The 21,265-nt window shown below is 42.5% G+C and overlaps 1 protein-coding gene across 1 annotated transcript in view; it reads left to right on the forward strand.

Annotated features, from left to right (window-relative positions):
* Window positions 1–679: 679 nt before the first annotated feature.
* The window catches only part of LOC118076520 (ovoinhibitor-like), a 31,539-nt gene continuing 10,953 nt past the window's right edge, over window positions 680–21,265 (forward strand). Inside the window, exons 1-16 of the mRNA XM_088661182.1 lie at window positions 680–773; window positions 2,062–2,087; window positions 2,982–3,106; window positions 3,214–3,265; window positions 5,601–5,731; window positions 6,082–6,133; window positions 6,940–7,067; window positions 7,973–8,046; window positions 14,133–14,152; window positions 14,697–14,821; window positions 15,214–15,253; window positions 15,793–15,920; window positions 16,235–16,286; window positions 17,433–17,548; window positions 18,363–18,414; window positions 18,868–18,977. Of these exons, the coding sequence (XP_088517308.1) occupies window positions 719–773; window positions 2,062–2,087; window positions 2,982–3,106; window positions 3,214–3,265; window positions 5,601–5,731; window positions 6,082–6,133; window positions 6,940–7,067; window positions 7,973–8,046; window positions 14,133–14,152; window positions 14,697–14,821; window positions 15,214–15,253; window positions 15,793–15,920; window positions 16,235–16,286; window positions 17,433–17,548; window positions 18,363–18,414; window positions 18,868–18,977 (1,286 nt within the window). The 5' untranslated portion in view covers window positions 680–718. The remainder of the gene's footprint in view (window positions 774–2,061; window positions 2,088–2,981; window positions 3,107–3,213; window positions 3,266–5,600; window positions 5,732–6,081; window positions 6,134–6,939; window positions 7,068–7,972; window positions 8,047–14,132; window positions 14,153–14,696; window positions 14,822–15,213; window positions 15,254–15,792; window positions 15,921–16,234; window positions 16,287–17,432; window positions 17,549–18,362; window positions 18,415–18,867; window positions 18,978–21,265) is intronic.

A 21,265-nucleotide genomic window follows, 5' to 3' on the forward strand; every position in this document is an offset into this window, starting at 1 on the left:
GGTTGGCTCATGCCCAGTAACTTTTAAGAGCACTAAGATGCTAACTTGCAAGCAAAATAAAAACCCTTCTAAGTTTTTTCGGAAGTTACAGTACAACCCTATTCATGGCTATTCAGAAGTTCAGACTGGTTGAATTCAGTGTGTCTCATAGGATTTAAGCCTTAGCTACATTTGTAGGGGGTGGGGGTGCATGTATCATAAAGGAGATTCCTCACACAAAAAAAGTCAGTTTGGAATAGATTAGGTGAAAACAGGTGCCCCAATCTGAAAAATATAGTGGATTTCTATAAACCTTTGCAGCCAGATCTCAGCCCCGATGTGAGAAAATCTGTGAGTGCCCAGCTCCTGAGAATAGAAGCATTACAGATTGCTATTATTAAACCATGATAAAAAAAAATCATTGTCAGAAACCTATTAAAGTGATGAGAGTCAGAAGTGATTATCCAGCTGCCAGTGTGATTGATGTGAAAAGGCTTGTTTGTTTAAAAAAAGACTAAATGTTATTCAAAAAATGTAATTAGCATTTCCGTTCTCACTGGGAGGGATTTTCCCTTATCCATTCTTAGTATCTGACATGAAATGTGGTCTTTGGAAATCATACTCTTATCATGATGAAGGATGTGCCCAGAAGAGTATATATATGCCAGAACTTTGCAGAGTTCCATGTGTCCATTGTCTGGGTTTAGTACTAACCGACAGTGTACATACCACCGTGAAGATGACATACACCTTCACCCTCTTCAGCTTCCTTGCATTTTGCTTCTTCTTCTCAGGTGAGTAGCCTTTAATTCTAGTACCTTCTGGCCTCTTTTTATTAGCTCAGGGCCATGGATTCCATTAGATACGTTTCTGTGTAGCTTTAGACCAAGAGGTGACCCACCAGGACCCTCAAGGCTTTTAGAACTCTGGGCACAAGTTGCAGGTTTGGGGGCATGGCCCTTGAGAGGCCAAGAGCACCTGCAGCTACAAATGTGGTTTGTTAATGGATGGGTGCTCCTGACACTTTGAACAATCTGTGGGAGGAGAGGGGCAATTAAAGGAGTTCCTCTGAGCTCAGGTACTGTGACATGTGGGCAGGTGTTCAAGAAAAGTTATTTAGACATTTTGCAGGTTCCGTTTGAAGAAGCTCCCTTCCATTCCACCTTCTCTGAGCCCATTAATTTCTATCATTCGCCTGCCCGCCCCCTCCACCCCCAAGAGGGAATGAAATGGACAGGAATAGGATGTTGATTTGCATTTGCTGGTTTATATAGATGCACACTTAGCAATAAGAACTTAATGTGCTTATTTCAGTGGGAATACAATGCACCTTGTCATTTCAGGGAAGGCTGTGTGACCAGGTGATATGTGTGCCTGCTCAGTTCGCTCCCCAGCTGTTAAGCATTGATGGGCAAAGCCAAGGCCCTTACTCTCCCTTCTTTATCATCAAATCAGTCCTGAACCAGACAACACTTTCAATAAAAGGTTGTTTCTAACACAGGGCTATGGCAGCCCTTCACATACAGGGCTGTCTTCCTTGCTAGGTTCCGCAAGAAGAAGGAAAAGCCTCTCATCGAGAAAGGCGATAACAAGTGGTATATGCCAGTTCTCCTTTGGGGGGACTACAAATCCCATGATGTCTAGTGGGAAATGCCACACAATTTGTTATCTCCAAACCATAGGGAAGCTGTAGGGGTAACCCCAGATGAATGGTAGGGAAATGGGACAAGGCTGGGTCCTACAAAGCCTCTCTGCAGTTTTAACTTACATTCTGTGTATCATTTCCCACCATACACAATGGGACTAGCAGCAAGCAGCAATGAGCACAAGCTCAGTTTGCACTTCCCCATTGTCAATCACTGAATGAATAAAATGTGTGAGATTCCCTTACATAACATGTTTGTTGACAGCAGGGGCTATAAAATAAGGAGAGAGAGAGAGAGAACACAAAAATGAATCCCACACAGCCCCTTTGTACTGCAGCAAATGTACCTTTGAATCTATGTATTCAGTTTCTTGAGATAATGCCTATAACTCCATTTTATATAGAGATATGTTACATGAACTGTATTTCCATTCTAGGGATTTCTGGTGATCACGGACAGAAGGTTAGTGCCAACCATTTTTTTTATTAAGGTTCATATTCATAAAGCTCATTTAGGAAGCCCTTGGAGACTCTGACCCCTCCTCTTCTGTTCTTTCATATGCACACAGATCCTGATCCCATCTAACAATGGGCTGCTTTGCATATTCTAGTCCTAATCAGACTGTTGGTGATGACACCAATGATTAAAAATTATTTTGGAAAAGTAAAAGAAAGGAACAGGAAAGCTAGATTCATTCTGGCACCTCCCCCCCCCCAAAAAAAACCCCTCTGAAGGCTTAGGCCAATTATTTGGTCTGAGTTACTGGCAGTAATACTTCTGCACAGTGTCCTGGATGACAGCTCACCTGAGCATTTTGTGCTCCACTTCTTTCTTTTCCTCAGGGAGCAGAAGAGGTTACTGATAGGCTAGACACCAGCTCTGCTTACCATTCTGTGGCTGTTTCTTTAACCTCTTTGTACTTTCAGCCATTTGCTTTGCTTTGCTCTGCCTCTCTGAGCTGTTCTTTGCTATGTCTATCTGTCTGTTCTCTGCCTATTTGTCTCCATTTTTCCTCATTCCTGGCTCAGTAGATGATTTACCCTAAATAAATTGGGGTCCGCATCAGGGTCAGCAACTTTAGACCACTTCTGAAACACTCCAGGGGGCCTTGCTCGTTTGCACTCTCACTATTGCTTGCTCTTTTATGCTTACTTTTTTGACAGCGATGAACCATCTTTCCATGCTCAAAAAGGAGAGGTTGCGCAATATTTTAAAGAGGAATGTGCAGATGTGTACAACAACAGGCTGTGCCGGTTTGCGGGAAGGTTTTCACAGTGGAGGCATAGAAATACTGAAATATAGATTGATTGAACATTTTTTATCAATGTGAAATAATACTTACAATGCCTTGGGCAGGATGAATGCAGCGAGTTTCCCAAACCAGAGAAAGGTGGCCAGGCTCCCTGCACAGCTGATTATAGACCTGTCTGTGGCACTAATGGTGTGACCTACTCTAACAAATGCGCACTCTGTGCAGAACAGTGAGTAAATATTCACACAGCTGTTTCTACCATTTCCTTGGTGAAACATGTCATTTGATTCATTCATTTTTTAAAAAAATTATATAACAGTGTCAATTTATTTTTAGGGCAGCGGGAGTTCACGTTCATATAAAACATGATGGAGAATGTAAAGGAAAGGTAATCACTACTAATAGGTTACTTTTTAACAGCAGTGATACTGTTGCAATAAAGAACACAGGACTGTATATTTCTCCAACTTGTGTGCAAAACTCTGCAATCTGTGGAGAACTGGAATCCCATATTAGTCATGTGCTTTTTTTAAAAAAAAATATCCCACCCTTCCATCACATTTTATCTGTTCCCACATGGTCAGCAATTTTTAGGCAAATGCTCCCCTCTGCTCTATATTCCAGCCATTGGGTGCCTTTTCTTTCTGAACCCCCTTTTCTCCTGTTCCTTACTGTTTCCATGGAGGTGAAGGACACAATATGGTGCTTCTCCCTTCACAGCTTCCAAATAATAGCTGCATCTTCATTGTGTTCCATGTACGTGCATCATTTCAGCTATACGTTTGAGAAAGAGATATTCCATACCTCACACCTTTGATGCCAAAGACAGGATCGTGCTGAACTGTGCAGAATTTAATGGGCTTGGGAAACTCACTGCATTCATTCTGCAGCAACAAATTAAATGTTCCAAGTTAAGCGACAGAATAACTGAAAGAGGAATACGTATTGTGTTTAATTCCTTTGATGGTTGCGTAAATTACTTTGGCAAGGACCGAGCTTCATCATAGTCTGTACTGTTAGTTCCAGATATTTGTGTGTGATAAGGAAAAGTAGCAGATTGTTGTTCCGGTTTCCGTCACATCTTGCAAATTCAGAAGTAGGGAGGATGCACACAGCTTAGAAAATGGCCATTTCTGCACCAAGAAGTGCTTGTTAAAGGAACCTGAAACACAGCCCGCTTTCGAATGACAGAACCTTGGGAAATGTTCTTGGAAGCTTGGGGTTGGGGTGGGCTGCCTCCTCGCCATCTTGGGACTGTAACCAGATGCAGACTGCATAGCTACTCCAGTATCCAACTTTCCCCCCTACGCCCTTCCCTGGCTCTGTTTACCATCCAGCCCAGTGAAAAGTTCTGGACAACTTGAAAGCTTGCACATTTTTTTGGTGGCATTTTGGTGTTGCCTTAACTTGTGCTTTGGCAGTGTTCTTATGAGCCAAGATAGGTACCCTTATTTTTGATGCCAAGACAGTCTAAGACATACCTCCTAGCCTACATGCCAACACACAACATTTCCTCCACTGAGTCCTAGCGAGTCTGCAGAAATCCTGAGCAGGTGTCAGCAGGCTGCTTTGGGATGGAGAAAGGAAAAGAAGTTGAGGCTTACTCCAGTTAAATTGGAGGTAACTGTGGGTGGATAAATCTGATTGGATGAAGGGGACAACTGGAGTTGCATGTGGGTGCACCCCACCCCCGTAAAAGATTGGGGGTTCTTCAGGTCTTCTGTACCCCTGTACTAGAAGTATAGGTTTTCTGTTGCTACCTACCACTTTCATAGTAGATTTCTTGTATCAGCAGCAACTTGAACTATATAACCTTAGAGCTCACTTTCAGATCTATGATTCCAGGATTTTATGACTTAATTCCATGTGCTGCTTTGCTTCCAAAAATAGGTATGTCCTCTTGTATTGATATAACTTGTATAGCGCACCACAGTAGAAACTTCTGGCAATGAATGGATCTTTTCAGAATATTTTCTGTTTTTCTTATGGAACACCATCATGAGCTTCATTTAAATAGCAGTAATTGGGGGGGGGGAGTCCAAGGGTTTTTCAAGTTCCAACCAACTAAATATGAGATAAAGAAAAGGATGAGGAAAGTATCTGGCACTTTCCATAATAGCATAGGTGCCAACTCCCAGACTGAAAAATCAGGGATCGGCACCAGAAGTCACGCTGCGGCCATTTTGGAACTGGGCAGAGCAGCACCGGAAGTTGCTTCTACACATGCTCTGCCCATTTCCAAAATGGGTGCAGCGCCAGAAATTGCTTCTGCGCATGTCCAGAGACTCCAGACATGCACAGAAGGAGCCTCCCTGGGCCGGTAAGAATCCAGGGGATTTACAGGGTTTTTTAAAATCTGGGCTGCCAGCAGGAAACGGCAGGAAAAACGGGGGTTTCCCGGGGAATACGGGAGACTTGGCAGCTATGCATAATAGCAGTCAGTGCATATGTTGTTCTTCCTTCGAAGCAATATACCGTACTAATATCAGTAGTGCGTGTACAATTTTCTTTTTTTACATGTACTGTTGATATTTGTATACTGAATTAATATTTGGGTTTGTTAATAGTATTTTGAATGGCATGCTGCTTTGTTATTGTACTACTGGATGATTGACAATGGCCTTTGGCTGAGGAACAAAGATTTGTTATTTGTAAAGATTGCATTCAATCACTAAGTGCTTTGTTACTGTTTCTTCTCTCCCCCCACCCCCCAATTTCCTTAGCCGGATGTCTGCAGTAAGTACCCACAACAAGAGAAGGGCAAACCAGCAGTGTGCCCCAGGATTTACGAGCCTGTCTGTGGTACCGATGGCAAAACTTATCATAACTTTTGTCTCTTCTGTGCAGCAAAGAGGTCAGTGACTTTCCCAACTTTTTGACAGATCCTCCAATGTGGAGCATGTATTATAGGCATAATGCCACAGCCTCATTCCATGCACAAATATTCTGAGCACATGAGGTAATTACCATCCTATCTGTGGAGTTACCTGTCCAAACAAGTGGGTTTTCTGTGCAGCGATGAGGCCAGTAAATTTTTCAATCAATGGAGCTCTCATGGCAGATCTCTCATTGTGCGCTAGGCATACAGTGCTGCAAGCTGCTTCCATGCATGAACATTACGAGGGTTTTTATTATGGGCTGGTGACTCTAAGCATTTGTTTATTTGTGTTTTTGTTTGTTTGTTTGTTTGTTTGTTTGTTTTAGGGACAGTGACGTCCCTCTTGACATAAAGCATGAAGGAGAATGTAAGGTAAAGGTATGTTCTGGATTTACATATCATTGGGCAGGAATCACTTAATGAACCTTGTCAGCTTGTGCAACAGTATTTCCTCCCCCCTCCCCTTGTGCCCCCTTAAATTGGCTCCACAGAGGGTTGGGAGAACCCCAAGAATAGCATGTGGGAGAAACAAAGGGGGGTGATTCCATTTGGCAGACTTGCACAGACAGAACATTCATAATAGTGCAGTGTTGAATGCCGCCCAAAGGTATCATAATAAGCCACAAGGGTCCATGTAAGGAAAAGGTAAATCAACTGACTTTATAATTCTCTGTGGCAACTTATGCTTTTCTTACTAAACACTGTATGCAAGAGTCTGAATTAGTACAGGAGAATTCAATGGAAGTACAACCTTTTCCAAAACGAAAATAGTAGTGAGAGATCACACAGATGTGCATGATTTTGCAAGTGTGGCTCTGTAGATAAAGTAAATAAGTATCTCATTAATCTATTCGCATTTTAGCAAAAGAATTTCCTATCATTTCCAAATACAATGCTGGCCATCTAGATGAGTAAATCTTCTTTATCTTCATCTTTGGCCAATGCAATTCAGTGTATCAGGTTTATGATATGGAAACGTTTTGTTGTGAAGGGATGGATGTCTTTAAGATGCTCTGTCATGGCTTTGAAAAGACAAGTCTTTTTGCTTCCTCATGGAACTTACTTGCTTCCTCACAAGGGTTTTATATTAAAATGTAGAATTCACAAATCTTGTGTTGCACATCATGAACCTTTTCGTGGTAATAACAGATGTTTGAAGAAATATTCTATATTTGGTTCCATAGGACGAGTGCAGTAAATTCCCAGTCCCGCCCAAGGGCAAGCCTGCTTTATGCACAAAAGAATTAAAGCCAGTCTGTGGCAGTAATGGTGTGACATATCCAAACAAGTGTTTATTTTGTGATGCCAAAAGGTGGGTATATTTCTGTTAACCAGTGTATGAAAATATTTTAAAGTAAGTCACAGTGTATGAAAATATTTTAATGTAGGTCACTTTGGTAAAAAAAAAACCCACCATCTAACAAACAACAATAATAAAAACAACAACAGGAGAATAATAAAGCTGTTGTTGGAAAGAAAGCATATAATTTATACATTTCAAAATGCCTTGCTATGAATTCAGTACATGAATATGCTGTTTTTCCTGGAGAAAAAAAGAAAGACTCAGATTAATGCAAGCTAAATCACTGGAAATTACTTAGGGGGAAGTCCTTGGTGGATCTAAGGATGCTCTAGTGCAGGGTCCCCTAACTAAGGCCCGTGGGCCGGATGCAGCCCACGTGAGCCAATTGTGCGGCCCCCGACGACCCCTGATGCTGCCCGCTCTTACCGGTGCGGTGCGGTTGCCCATCTCCAGGTCGGCGTGGCGCCAGAAATATTTTCGGTGCCGCGCCACCCCGGAAGTGCACTGGAAATGACGTCTGCGCATGCGCAGAAACCATTTCCAATGCTGCCCCACGCCAGAAAAAGCGAGTTCGCGTGCGTATGGAAGCGCGTTCCCCCGCCCTCCAGCGTGCCGTGTGATTGGCACCGGGGGAACCGGCCCAAAGCTGGGTAAGTTTGGGGACCCCTGCTCTAGTGAAAATAAGCATGTAGTGTAAAGGCCCTTGGGAAAGGAGGGGGGACAGTCTTTCAGTAAATAGGGCCTATTTTTCCTCTTAATTTTTTAGACATTTCCTAGAGAAGCATCAAAAGGGAAACTGTTGGAATACAAGTCCTTGGTACATATGGAAACAATACACTGCAAAAATCTCTTGTCAGCATTACTAACAGGACTGTGTAGTCTCCATGCCATAAAATTATCGCTTTCTTTTTCAGGAAAAGTGGCGGCAAACTAACAATAAAGCATGAAGGGCCCTGTGAGCAACAGGAGCAAAAGGTGAATCCACTTGGTAACATAATTTCCTGATGTGGGATAATGTCCTCAGCATAGCTGCCAAGTTTTCCCTTTTCTCGCGAGGAAGCCTATTCAGCATAATGGAAAACCCCTTAAAAAAAGGGATAACTTGGCAGCTATGGTCCTCAGTCCCCTTCCAAATGTAACCTCCTAGGCATTCAAGAAATAAAAACTTCCCCTCCAAAGAGGGTCTCAAAACATTCACTTATTTTGAATAACTAGCTGGCCCAGTCATGTGTTGCTGCGGGTTTTGTGTTAAATGGACCTTTTCCTGTTAAATGGACCTTCAGAGTCTCCCTTTAGAGTCCCCTCACCTGCCCTGTCCCAACCCTGACTCCCCTACTGTAAGTTTCAAAAATAAGACTCCCCCACCCACGCGTGTTCCTGAAAATGTCCTCACCCTCCACTGCTTTGGCTGACTCAGGGTCCTACCTCCCCTCCATGGCTATGTGTTTCCCCCTCCCTTTGTTGTGCCTCATCCCTGTGAGTCCCCTCTCCAGTTGTTTTGCCTCACCCTTGTGATTCCCCCACCCTGTGAAAGGCCCATATTCTGTTTGTTATTGCCTGTGGCTTTCTGGGCAATGTTGTGGGCTACTCAGTTTTCCCTGTCCCAACCCACCCCCCACTGCTTTGGCTGGCTCAGGGTTCTCCCCCCCAATGGCTATGTGTCCCCCCTTTGTTGTGCCTCACCCCTGTGACACCTCCCCCCATTGTGAAAGCCCCATATTCTGTTTGTTTTTGCCTGTGGCCTACTCAGTTTTCCCTGTCCCAACCCACCCCCCACTGCTTTGGCTGACTCAGGGTCCTCCCTACTCCCCATGGCTATGTGTTTTCCCCCTCCCTTTGTTGTGCCTCATCCCTGTGCCCCCCTATTATGTTTGTTTTTCTCTGCTTGGCAATGCTGCGGCCTATTGAAAAAGCTGGGCCTTGTAGCTTCAAAAGGACTGTTTTCAGTTGGTTGCTGTGGAATTTTGTGATGTCATCTGGCGGCGCAGCTTTGGAGGCAGCAGCATGCGATCTGCCTCTCTACTGGATGCTGCTGGAGTCCTTAGAGCTTCCGGTGGTGACGTGTAATTTGGGCACCACTTTTTTGTGTTTAATCATTATTTTAGGTGTGAAAGGTGTGGTTTTCTGGGGGAAAAATTATGCCAGATCCCTCCCTGATGGGCATGGAACGCTGTGGCCAAATTTGTTACATTACGGTTCAGCAGTTACGGAGAAAGGCTGTGACCTCTGCATGCGCAATGCCTACATTTTTATATATATATAGATAAGCCTCAAGGGTTATGTCACATTCTATTCCTTTTTTTTAAGAAAAAGATATTTTGTTATCTGAATCCTTAGGACTGAAATGAAAACACAGCTCTTTTCGCTGTGTCAAAAGCTCACACAGGTGTTGCCACTTACAAAACACTTACACATTTGCAGATTTCTCCCTTGGAGGAATCCTCCAGTTTCTCCAGTTTTTCTACCAACATAACACATGCACTTTGGTAAGCAATTGCATATAGAATCTGCCTCATGGTGGTTAAACATCCAGGCGATGAGGGCTGTGGTCATGAAGCATATTTTCCCTCCTTTTTCTTTTTTGAGGGGAGGAGCAAGCCTAGTCATTACATGGTCCCACAAACACTCCAAACTAATATTATTGTTCATTATAAAATAGCTAACTACAGCTGAAAAGCCAGGACACATCTGCACTTCTTTTGGTCTTCGATTTCCTCTGTTTGTCCCATGACTTCTAGGCACGGGTCTGAGCAGGGGTTGTTGTTATTTTGGTCCTGCTGTTTTCTCTGGGGAAACCTGTGGTTTAACACTGAATTGGAATAAATATCACCCTGCTCAGTCCCATGTCGAGAAGTCATGGGACAAACTGAGGAAATCTCAGACCAAAAAAAGAAGTGTGAAGGAGCCCTCAGAGTGTGAGAGAAGAAAGGGAGGGTGAAAGGAAGAGGAAATAAATGAGCTGAAGGCTCAATCTCCGTTTTCCCAACTACACTCCTATGTATCTGAAATCTCTTAACTTAGAACTGGAGGATTGGATGGGTTTATGTCTGGCCTGACCTCTCTGATATAATAATGCTAACATTTTATTTTATTTTATTTTCCCAGGGCAAATGAAAGAAGACTTAGTGGAAAGCAGCAAGAATTACTCTTAAACTGAAGAAAGACACTCTGTGCAAATATCTTTTCAGTTTAAAGAAAAGTTTTTTCCTGATCTGCTAATAGAATAAACACAAAGCAACTGAATTCTCTGTCTTTGTTTTGTTATCAACACTACCCTGAGAATGAATCATTCCATGAAGTTGTCATTTTTACGCATTCACCATTTACAAGTTTTGTTCAAAAATTCTTGGTTCTAACTTAAAAAAAAAATAGTATAAAATATAGCAAAACAGCAGCACCTGTCTTCCATTAGCATTATCCATTGACTTGAAATCAGAATCAAATACATACTTACAAGAGTACCCCTTCAATATGTCTATTAGAATGGGAACAACATGATATGTCTATTAGAATAAGAGTCAACCAAGAGACACATTGGGCACTGTTCAAAGACTCCTTCAAAATGATTTTAAAGTCTCATTAACTTAACAATATATATCTAACAATATCAATATTATCCTGTTCAGAGCAGCACTAGAGTGCCATCAATTCCCAAAATACAAGTTACAGCTAAACAAACAATTAATGGCAACAGTAGCTAGAGCAAGTTGAGACTCCTTCAGCCGAGAGCAACAAAGAACTGCCACTCACTCAATGTAAAAATAATACAGCCACTTAACTCTTGGAAGGGGAAGGCAAAAGAACTCATAGAATTGTACCTACCATTTCACCATGCTCTCACCATGAGGTCACAACTAAAAAAAAGGGAGGAATTTCAGAATGGATGCATCCTATCCTCTGTGAATCCCACTCTGATTGGCAGGAAGGGTCAAACAACCATAAAGGGTTGGCCTTCATCCAATTTCCAAACACACTATCTGCCAGCACTAATCTCCCATCCCTGATACGTTTGGGTGAAATAACCCTTCACTGGAAAAAAAAATCAAAGTCCAAAAGGAAGGACTTGGGGCTGCTGGTCCTTAAAGCTCTTTGATAACTCACATGCACTGTACTAACAGAACCATTAGGAGGATGTCAATTGAAAAGGCCTCTCTAGAGGTCTCATGTTCCTGTTGCTATGCCCCTCCTTCTGCCACTTCTGCCTGATGGCGAAAAGTTTCTTCTTTCCCACTTTTTCTTTTTTGTTATTTTAATTGACCCAGAGAATTTTCATGATTTCATGACCTGAAACAGTTCTGTTAAGAGGTTAACAATGCAACCCTACAAATTTCCTTGTAGCTGTTTATTTAAACAAAAACAGGGGGGGGGAAGAGACATCCTTCTTTGAAATTTGAACTTTTTGTCACAAATTCTGTACTGCAAAAGTGCAAGAGGGGAAAAAAAAACCCATAGTAAATCACTTCCAGCTTTATTGAGTGGGTAATGAGACACGAAAGGGTACCACTTTCCAAGAGAGAATGTTGGCAACTCTGAAGGTTAATATTCCAAGGCAGCTCTCCTAGCATAATTTCTTGTCTTCCAGTACCACCTATAAGCCACTAATCAATCAAGTGCATTATCTTACCATTCAGTGAATTGGGACCATCTTACTTACCCGACTAAGTATCCTTTCTGGAACAGGAAGGAAAGGCAGGAACACATTCCCTCCATTCCATGCTTAGGTCCATACTTACATAGGTGTGATTCATGCAATCCCCTGCCTTTTCTATACCAGTGACAGACCTTGGGGTCTCAAATTTCAGAGGTGCCCTGTGCAAAGCCAAAATTTGGTTACCGCCGCCTCTCACCTTCCATTCTACATCATAGTTGTGACACTCCTGCGACAGGCTCCGCAGTTAGTGTGATGAAACCAGTCACACTCCCCTGTCTACGCCTTTTAGGGGGTGAGGGTTTGTGGGGTGGGTGGGAGAAGAATCACAAAAAGGTCCAATTTGTGTATAACCTACACATGGGATACCTTATTGTGTGCTGGAAAGAGGCATATGTACCCTCACTACACAAAGTGGTCCTTTTGTTTCTCACTGTTGTAATGAGAATTACTGCAAATTCTTTATTATAACTTCCAGTTCTTATATATAAACATAGCAATCTTTTGTGGCATTAACACGGTTGTCTCAAAACTGATATACCATGACTGTTGACAAGACACCAGAGCTTTGATGTGTCTGTGTGGGGAGGGGGGGGGATGTTCAAAATCCCATTATATAAAGCTATTGTCTTTGAAAAGCAGTAGTCTTCTTGCTGCCTTACGTCTGCCACAGGTGAAATAACGTAAGAATGTTCATTGTTATAGAGCATTGAGATAAACCATCTTTTGATTTAGGTAAAGGAATGTGATTGCTTCTCTAGATATCAAGCACTATAAGTGTGCCCATGATTGCTGTCAATAGGTTCTTGGGCTGAGCAAACGGCTAGCTGAATCTTGAGAGAAAAGGACTGTCTTCATTTACCATGAAGATAAAAATATCTGTGATTCTTTCCCTAGCAAACTGTTGCTTCCTTTTGGGTAAGTATACTCTCCAACTCTCTGTAATCAAGGACCACTTTAAACATTTCTTTTTATCTAGATGAGGCAAAGAAAGCCACAGTACAGGAAAATGGGTGTTTTGCAATGGATTTAAAAATATCTCCTTTTGCCACTTTGGGCAAAGCCTTCAACAACCTGGATTTCTCCAGATGTTTGGACTTTGCTCAACCATACCACTCATAGCTGTGCTGGCTGGGGCTGATGGGATGTAGTCCAAAGAGTCTGGGCAGCACCAGGTTGGGGATGGATTTGGTAGCTGATACATTCTCTCTGCCTGGTGCCTGGATCCATTATTAGGAAAATGGGGGGTGGAGAAATATGTACACTAATCTTCAGATTTGGGGGAGGTGGGTAAAGGAAAAAAGTAATATACAAACTGGACCCAAAGGAACAATTGATGCATTTAAAAATGCTATATTAGATAAAGGGAGAAACCCATTGCATGCATGTGTCACCTTACAAAATTGTATTGTAGTCTTGTATTGCAGTTCCCACTATGTATTGTGCTGTGATGTCATCCCCATTGTGGGAATTCGCTGGAGCAAATACAAGTTCAGATTGCAGTTAATTGCTCCAAGATCCTTATCAATGAACTTTGAATCCAATATTGTACAAATATTATCGGGCCTACTTTTTTTAAAAAACAAATGTGTAGTTGTAGCTGTAGTAGTAGTAGTAGCAGCAGCAATATTACCCCCCACAGCATCAAATCACATGTCACTTTACAGAGTGACATAGCAAAAAACAACAACAATTCCCTGTCACAAGGAGCTTAAAGTCTAAATTTTCACTTCAAATTCATCAGCAGAACATTTTCTTTGCCAGAGATATCATTTTTAAATTCTGTGAAATATGATTTAATCATGCATTTACCACATTTGAATATCGTGTTTGTGTAAAAGGCAAAGCATGGGAGAGTAGGGGGAAGAAATTCAAGTGTCATCTCTTTTATAGCATTATGTAATAAAGTTACATAATGGCCAGAACAGGGAACATTCTGGGATGAGAGGAAGGTCTCACCAGCTCACCTCTGAGGTGGCTGCTGATGGAGGCAGTTGGGTTAGCAGGAGCCTAAGAGCATCTGGTTTCAAGGGCCTTTGATTGTGTACATACCATACATTTAAAGCGCCCCACCAAAGAATCCTGGGAACTGTAGTTTGGTAAGGGTGCTGGGAACTGTAGTTCTATGAGGGGGTAAATTACAGTTCCCAGGATTTGGAGTAGTTGCTTTAAATTTATAGTGTGTATGCAGCCTCTGATGCAGCCAAATACAAGTCAATCTTTTAGAGCAACTGACCATATAAGACCATAGAGTATTCAGCATTTTTAAAAAGGGTCAGAAATGTTAAATGCCACAGCTAATTTTCAACTTCTGGAAATTAGCCTTTCTTGTTGAAAACTCAAGAATGTAATAAAATACAGGAGACGATTGCCTGTGCATAGGTGATGATCGGTTGTTCTTAATACATTCTCAAATCATTTTACAGGTACTGGAACTGCAGAAAAGGTCAGCTAACATGTTTGTGAATGTCATATTTGTTTTTGTTTTGGAATCACATTGTGCTCTCATTCTGCATATCATTCTGTAATGAAAGAAATTTGTCTCAGAAACGAATAATGGAAACAGATTGCACCCAGAGAATATAGCTGCTCTTTAGAATACAGTACAGTTCTGCCTCCTTTTAACTACATGTGCAGCTGGAATGAAAAGTTGGCATTACACCCATTCATTTCCTGCTTGTGAATTCAACATTATAGATTTTGACACATTAGGTGACTTAGCAACTGATTAAAATTGTGTATATACATATTTTGTGTAACAAATGGAACTGGGACAAGAATGGATCTGAACGGAATACCCATTCAGCCATGTGAAGAGGGCAGACTTGAAGGCTATGCAGACTTTTCTGAGTAAATAGACTCTAAAAGTGAGTAATAACCCAAATCCTCTACCACCTCTTACAACACTGCGTCCAGTTAGAGAAGTCACAGCTGGAGAAAAGCTTCCTGTCCATTTCCCTTTGCAAACTTATTTTACCTTTGTTTTTCAGCTCGACTGCAGAAAATACCTAAGAGGTAAACACGCCCAGATAAGCTGTGATACAAAGTATGCACCGGTTTGTGGAACTGATGGTCTTACTTATGGCAGCGAATGTATGCTGTGTGCCATTATCAGGTGAATATCCACGTAATCTGTCCCCCACATAAACTGGGAGAGTGGTTTGTAATAGTAACAGGTGAATTTCTTTTCGGGGGCAGGGGAATAGACTCTGCCTGCCACTGCCCCATTATTCCATTATGTCCTCAGTGCTTCTGGTTAGTTTTCAGGATGCTGCTCTTCCACTTCAGCTAAAAATAGTGATTGCAATCCATCATTATGTCACAATAATGTTAGCATGTGTTGTAGTGGCAGACTTCCAAAATGTGAAATTATGTACCTCCATTCATCATCTTTATGTTACCCCATCAATGAAAGAGAACCAATGAATCAATGGGGGGGGGAGGTATGATCTTAAATATCCACTGTATATTAAAACTATCTACTAATTCCAAGCTCTCTCTTTCTAGGTGTGGAAAACTTGTAGATCTGGCACATGAAGGAAAATGTGTAAATATCATTGTTCATTCACTTGAAACCAAATCATTTATTTGAAAGTGAACCTAATATTTCTAGTCGTACTCTTACATGTGACACTTTATTCCAATAACAGCTGAATGCAGGGTGCAAATACATTCTTATTTTAAATACATTGCACCTCAGATCTATACATGCGTGTAGCCCTGATAATGCAGATTTGATCCACAGTTTAATTAATGGATTGATCAATTGTTTGATTTCTGCTATCTGCTATCTCTTTGCAAGTCTCTTGACTTGTAGAAGACATCTGAAGGCAGCCCTGTTTAGGAAAGTTTTTAATGTTTGATGTTATATTGTTTTGTTGTTGTTGTTATTATTATTATTATTCTGCTGGAGCAGCCCAGCGTGGCTGGGGAAACCCAGCCAGATGGGCGGGGGTATAAATAATAAATTATTATTATTTAATAATTTAATGCTTTATATGCATACAACTTACATGTATAATTGCAGCAAAATGTCCTGCTAATGAACAAGATGCATTAGGAAACATTCTCTGCTTGGTTTCACAGGATGAATGCAGCGGGTTTCTAGAACCAACAAAGGGCCACCCTCCCAAGTGCACAGCAGTTCATGGGTCTGTCTGTGGCAGTGATGCTGTGACGTACCCAAACAAGTGCTCTTTTTGTGTTGCCAAAAAGTGAGTTGTTAACATAAAAGTCCTTGTGTAAATAAAAGTGATCCCCGGGGTACCTGGGAGGGCAGTTCTGCAGCACGAAGTTGAGTCCTGCCTTAGGTGCTGCTTGAGAAATATACACAAAAACATATATATTCTGTGATGCCAGGAAATCAATGACTTTGGTCATTTTTAATTTTTTTTAAATCTCAAGATACCAAAATCGTAGATCCTCCTGAATGGGACACCATGGGTTTTTCCTTTTTATGGAGATGTTGTTTTATTCTGAGAAGGAATGGCACAGTATTATTTATTAGCATGTTTTGATTTGTTTATAGGAAATGTGGATGTCCTCTGGAGATAAAATATCTCGGAGAATGCCAAAAACAGGCAAGGCAATTTTGATTACATGGAACATTTGTTGTGATTCTCTTTGTTTTTTTAAAAGTTATTTTCATATTGGTATGTATACATATATATAAATCCTGATATTCCAGAATTTTCACAAAGTTTATAAGAAAGAAAGAGAAAGAAAGAAAGAAAGAAAAAGGCCATGGGATCTGAAAGGTAATCCCCATTTTATAGGCAATTTATCAGAACCAAGTAAACAATATTTGGGAGTCTATCTAGCTCATTGGTCCATTGACTCATCCTCTCCCTATTCAGTGGAGTGAAGACTATACCATTTCTCTGATTTTCTGGAGTAATATACAAATGCTGTGATTAAAACTAGCTGGATCCAAAGTTGGTCAACTTCATCTCACCACCCAGTTGTGTAGGAATCCCTCATCCCTCCCTTGGGAGAGGCAGCCTGCTTGAACACTGAGCATTGTCCCATACCTGAAAACAGGTTGTTAACAACAGAGGAAGGAAACAAGTCAGAGCTTAAGAAAAGATGGAGCTGGTCACTATTCTACGGAAATCCTGCCCAGTACCAGAATGGTGCTTTATATCATTCCAATCAACGTAAGGATTTAACAAGGGACAACTCATGAAATAAAAGGAGGAGAAGGAGCAGATACCCTGCTGTAATTTTATTTATCAATTAAAAAGTAACCTCGGGTTACGTACCATCCTCCTTACAAATGCTTTGGGTAATGAGCTCTGCTAACCCAGAAGTAGGTCTCCTGGTAGCAAACTTTGCCCTGGGATGCGAGCAGAAGTTGTGCGGTGGCAGCGTGGTGGCAGCGGGAGGCCCCCTTATGGGGCCATGTTTAGGGAAACTTTTAATGTTTAACAGACCATTGTATTTTAATATTTTGTTGGAAGCCACCCAGAGTGGCTGGAGAAACCCAGCCAGATGGGCAGGGTATAAATAATTTATTATTATTATTATTATTATTATTATTATTATTATTATTAGCAAAAGCGTGCCTCAAGTTAAGAACTGTTTCAGGTTAACAGCAAACCTCCAGAATGAATTAAGTTTGTAACTGGAGGTACCACTGTACTAATAAAAAGGCACTTATAAAGCACATTTACATTCTATTTCAAATAATAGTTAGGTTAATATTTTCCCCAATGCTTTTCTTTTAGCCACATGTCTGCAGTAGATACCCAGAAACAGTGAAGTGTGATGATGAGGACAGTCCTGTCTGCTGCAACACAGGAGTGACATATACTAACAAATGCCTCTTCTGTGTAGCATGGAGGTTAGTGGGTTTAGTTCAATGCAACAGCCACAAGAATGGAAAGTATCTGATGTGAGGCTATATCATCCATCTAGTTCAAGCTGACTCTACACCAGTGGTTCCCCAATTTTTTTTTTGGCCATGCCCCCCCTAAGCATCTATAAAATCCAGGTGCCCCCCTCCTGTGACATGAAATTCTTATTATTCAAAAAAGTGAACTCCTATTCATGTGGAGGAAGCCTAAAAGACCACTAACTTGGTCTAAACAAGGTTCGAAATTGCCCCCCTTAAAAATCAAATCCCCCCCCCGTGGGGCATGTGCCCCATGTTGGGAACCACGGCTCTACACTTAAATGCTGTGGGGTCCTTCTCTTAGCTGTGAAACTTTTCCCCCACAGAGGTGCCAGATGCACAGTTTTTGCTGAATATTGAAGGTACACCTCCTGGCTCTAGCTTCTTATTCCTGAGGTATTTTTTTAAGGACTCATCCTACTTTTCTAATTCTAAGCTGTTTAACCCATTTTTATACCACATTTTATACCAGGTATCTGATTGTAAAGGGCAAATAAGAAGTTCAACAAACAACCAAAAACAAACAAAAGAATATATGTTCATTTTCTGCCATGTCATAAGTGTGGTAGGGGTAGGACATGGATATAGGCCGTACATATGCACAGTTTAAACCAATGGAATCAAGACGGTTCCTTAATACATCTTCTGTCTGTATTGTCTTATTTGTGTGTCCATGTTCTGTACAATGCTGCCTTTTGCATGCCTATTGAGGAAAACACTTCCTCTTTATTGCATTGCAACTTTATTGCATTTCTTTTTACAGGAAAAGTGGAGGTGACCTAACTATTGTTCATGAGGGTAAATGTAAACCAAAGGTAAATCTTGTTATGACGTCAAATCTTCTCTTGACTATTATGCTTATGTTAAAACTTCTGTGCCAACTGCTCCTGTTACCACAGGTTAATTCTCTGGATAGCTGGTATTTTATATATATATAGTTTGTCTTTTTATGTTGGTACAGTAAATTAAAACTCAGTAAGAGATATCTTTAAAAGGAATGGGGAAAACCCATTACCAATGGTGAGAGATCCACGACCCTGGGGTGGCCAACACAGAGGTGGTAGCTATTCTCTCTCTCCTCCTGTCTGTCCAAGAGTTAGGTCTCCTCTTCTCATCTCAAGAACTCTGCGGTCTCAGCCACACCCAAGAGAAGCAAGCCAGGGCAGCTGCCTCTAGTACAGTACTTGCAAACTTACGTATTTCATCACTGATTTCTCCATGGAAACGAAGGGATCGTATTTGGAAATATTATATACTTTGTTTCATAGGATGTGTGCAGTGACTTTCCATACGATGATTGCACAATGATAGAAAACCCTATCTGTGGCAGTAATGGTGTGACATATATCAATTTATGTCTATTCTGTAAGGCCAAAAGGTGAGTACATTTGTATTGCCATTTACCTTCCTGCCACAGGGGTACCTATTTATCTACTTGCACTGGCATGCTTTTGAACTGCTACGTTGGCAAGAGCTGGGGCAGAGCAATGGGAGCTTGCCCCATCGTTGGGATTGGAACCGCCAACCTTCTGATCAGCAAGCCCAAGAGGCTCAGTGGTTTAGACCACAGCGCCACCCACATCCCTCCACGGCATTTACCTTTAGCTACATTTGTATTAATCAATGTACGGTATGGAAAGGTAGAAAATGAGATATCCAGTAGAGCTTTCTGAAATATAAGGGGTAGCAACAATATTTCCTGGGCTCAGTACACTGTGGGGGGATTGGGGTCCTTGCACACACACTCCTGTAATCTATTGATGAGCTGCTGCTTTTGTAGATATATTAACTTAGCTTAGCCTGCACCACAATTACAAAGATAAGATGGGAGGGAGGGAGGGAGGGAGGGAGGGAGGGAGGGAGGGAGGGAGGGAGGGAGGGGAGAGAGGATAATGTACATAACCTTGAGTGTCATTGGTGGGTGGTGTTGTGCCCAGGCCCCGGAACTACAAGTGATTCAACAAATAGCAGGCTGGATCGCCCAGCTGCCAGCTATTGGCCAATGGACAGGCATTCCTGTCTAGTCTAGAGTCCTGTCCAGTCAAATTGTGTGGGATCAATTTCAATCTGTTACCTCCGAGGATGTGGACAGGCTGTTTGGACGAGTGAAACCAACCACCTGTCTCCTTGATCCTTGCCCATCCTGGCTTATAAAAGCTAGCTGGGAAGGGCTGGACGATGGGTTTCACGAGGTGGTGAATGCTTCTCTCTGTGAGGGAGCCTTCCCACACCTGCTGAAAGAGGCGGTTATTAAACCGCTTCTTAAAAAACCATCTTTAGATGCGGCCAATAAGGCCAACTATCGCCCAGTCTCAAACCTTCCATTCTTGGGCAAGGTGATTGAGCGAGTGGTTGCTGAACAACCACGCCTGGAAGAAGCGGACCATTTGGATCCCTTCCAGTCAGGATTCAGGCCTTATCATGGGACTGAAACTGCTTTGGTCGCACTGGTCAATGATCTCCGGCGGGCTAGGGACAAAGGTGAGAGCTGTTTCCTAGTTCTGCTGGATCTCTCAGCGGCTTTTGACACCATCGGCCGTAACATCCTTCTGGACCGGGGTTGGGAGCAGGGGGCACTGTCATACAGTGGTTCCGCTCCTTCCTCCTGGGCCGTGATCAGAAAGTGGTGGGGGGGGGAGGAGTGCTCAGACCCCTGGGCTCTCACTTGTGGGGTGCCTCAGGGTTCTGTCCACTCCCCCATGCTTTTTAACATCTATATGCAGCCGCTGGGAGAGATCACCAGGGGGTTTGGGCTGGGTGTTCATCAGTATGCGGATGATACCCAGCTCTACCTCTCTTTCAAATCAGAACCAGTGAAGGCGGTGAAGGTCTTGTGTGAGTGTCTGGAGGCGGTTGGAGGTTGGATGGCGGCTAACAGATTGAGGTTGAATCCTGACAAGACAGAAGTACTGTTTGTGGGGGACAGGAGGCGGGCAGGTGTGGTGGACTCCCTGGTCCTGAATGTGGTAACTGTGCCCCTGAAGGACCAGGTGGGCAGCCGGGGAGTCATTTTGGACTCACAGCTGTCCATGGAGGCGCAGGTTAATTCTGTATCCAGGGCAGCTGTTTATCAGCTCCATCTGGTACGCAGGCTGAGACCCTACCTGCCCGCGGACTGTCTCGCCAGAGTGGTGCATGCTCTAGTTATCTCTCGCTTGCACTATTGCAATGCGCTCTACGTGGGGCTACCTTTGAAGGTGACCCGGAAACTACAATTAATCCAGAATGCGGCAGCTAGACTGGTGACTGGGAGCAGCCGCCGAGACCACATAACACTGGTCTTGAAAGACCTGAATTGGCTCCCAGTACGTTTCCGAGTATAATTCAAAGTGTTGGTGCTGACCTTTAAAGCCCTAAACGGCCTCAGTCCAGTATACCTGAAGGAGTGTCTCCACCCCCATCGTTCTGCCCAGACACTGAGGTCCAGTGCCAAGGGCCTTCTGGCGGTTCCCTTGCTGCGAGAAGCCAGGTTACAGGGAACCAGGCAGAGGGCCTTCTCGGTAGTGGCACCCACCCTGTGGAATGCCCTCCCACCAGATGTCAAAAAGAAAAATAACTACCAGACTTTTAGAGGACATCTGAAGGCAGCCCTGTTTAGGGAAGCTTTTAATCTTTAAGAAATTAGTGTATTTTAATATTTCTGTTGGAAGCCGCCCAGAGTGGCTG

Source organism: Zootoca vivipara, chromosome 2, assembly GCF_965207765.1.
Source record: "Zootoca vivipara chromosome 2, rZooViv2.hap1.1, whole genome shotgun sequence".
In the NCBI taxonomy this organism is placed as follows: domain Eukaryota; kingdom Metazoa; phylum Chordata; class Lepidosauria; order Squamata; family Lacertidae; genus Zootoca; species Zootoca vivipara.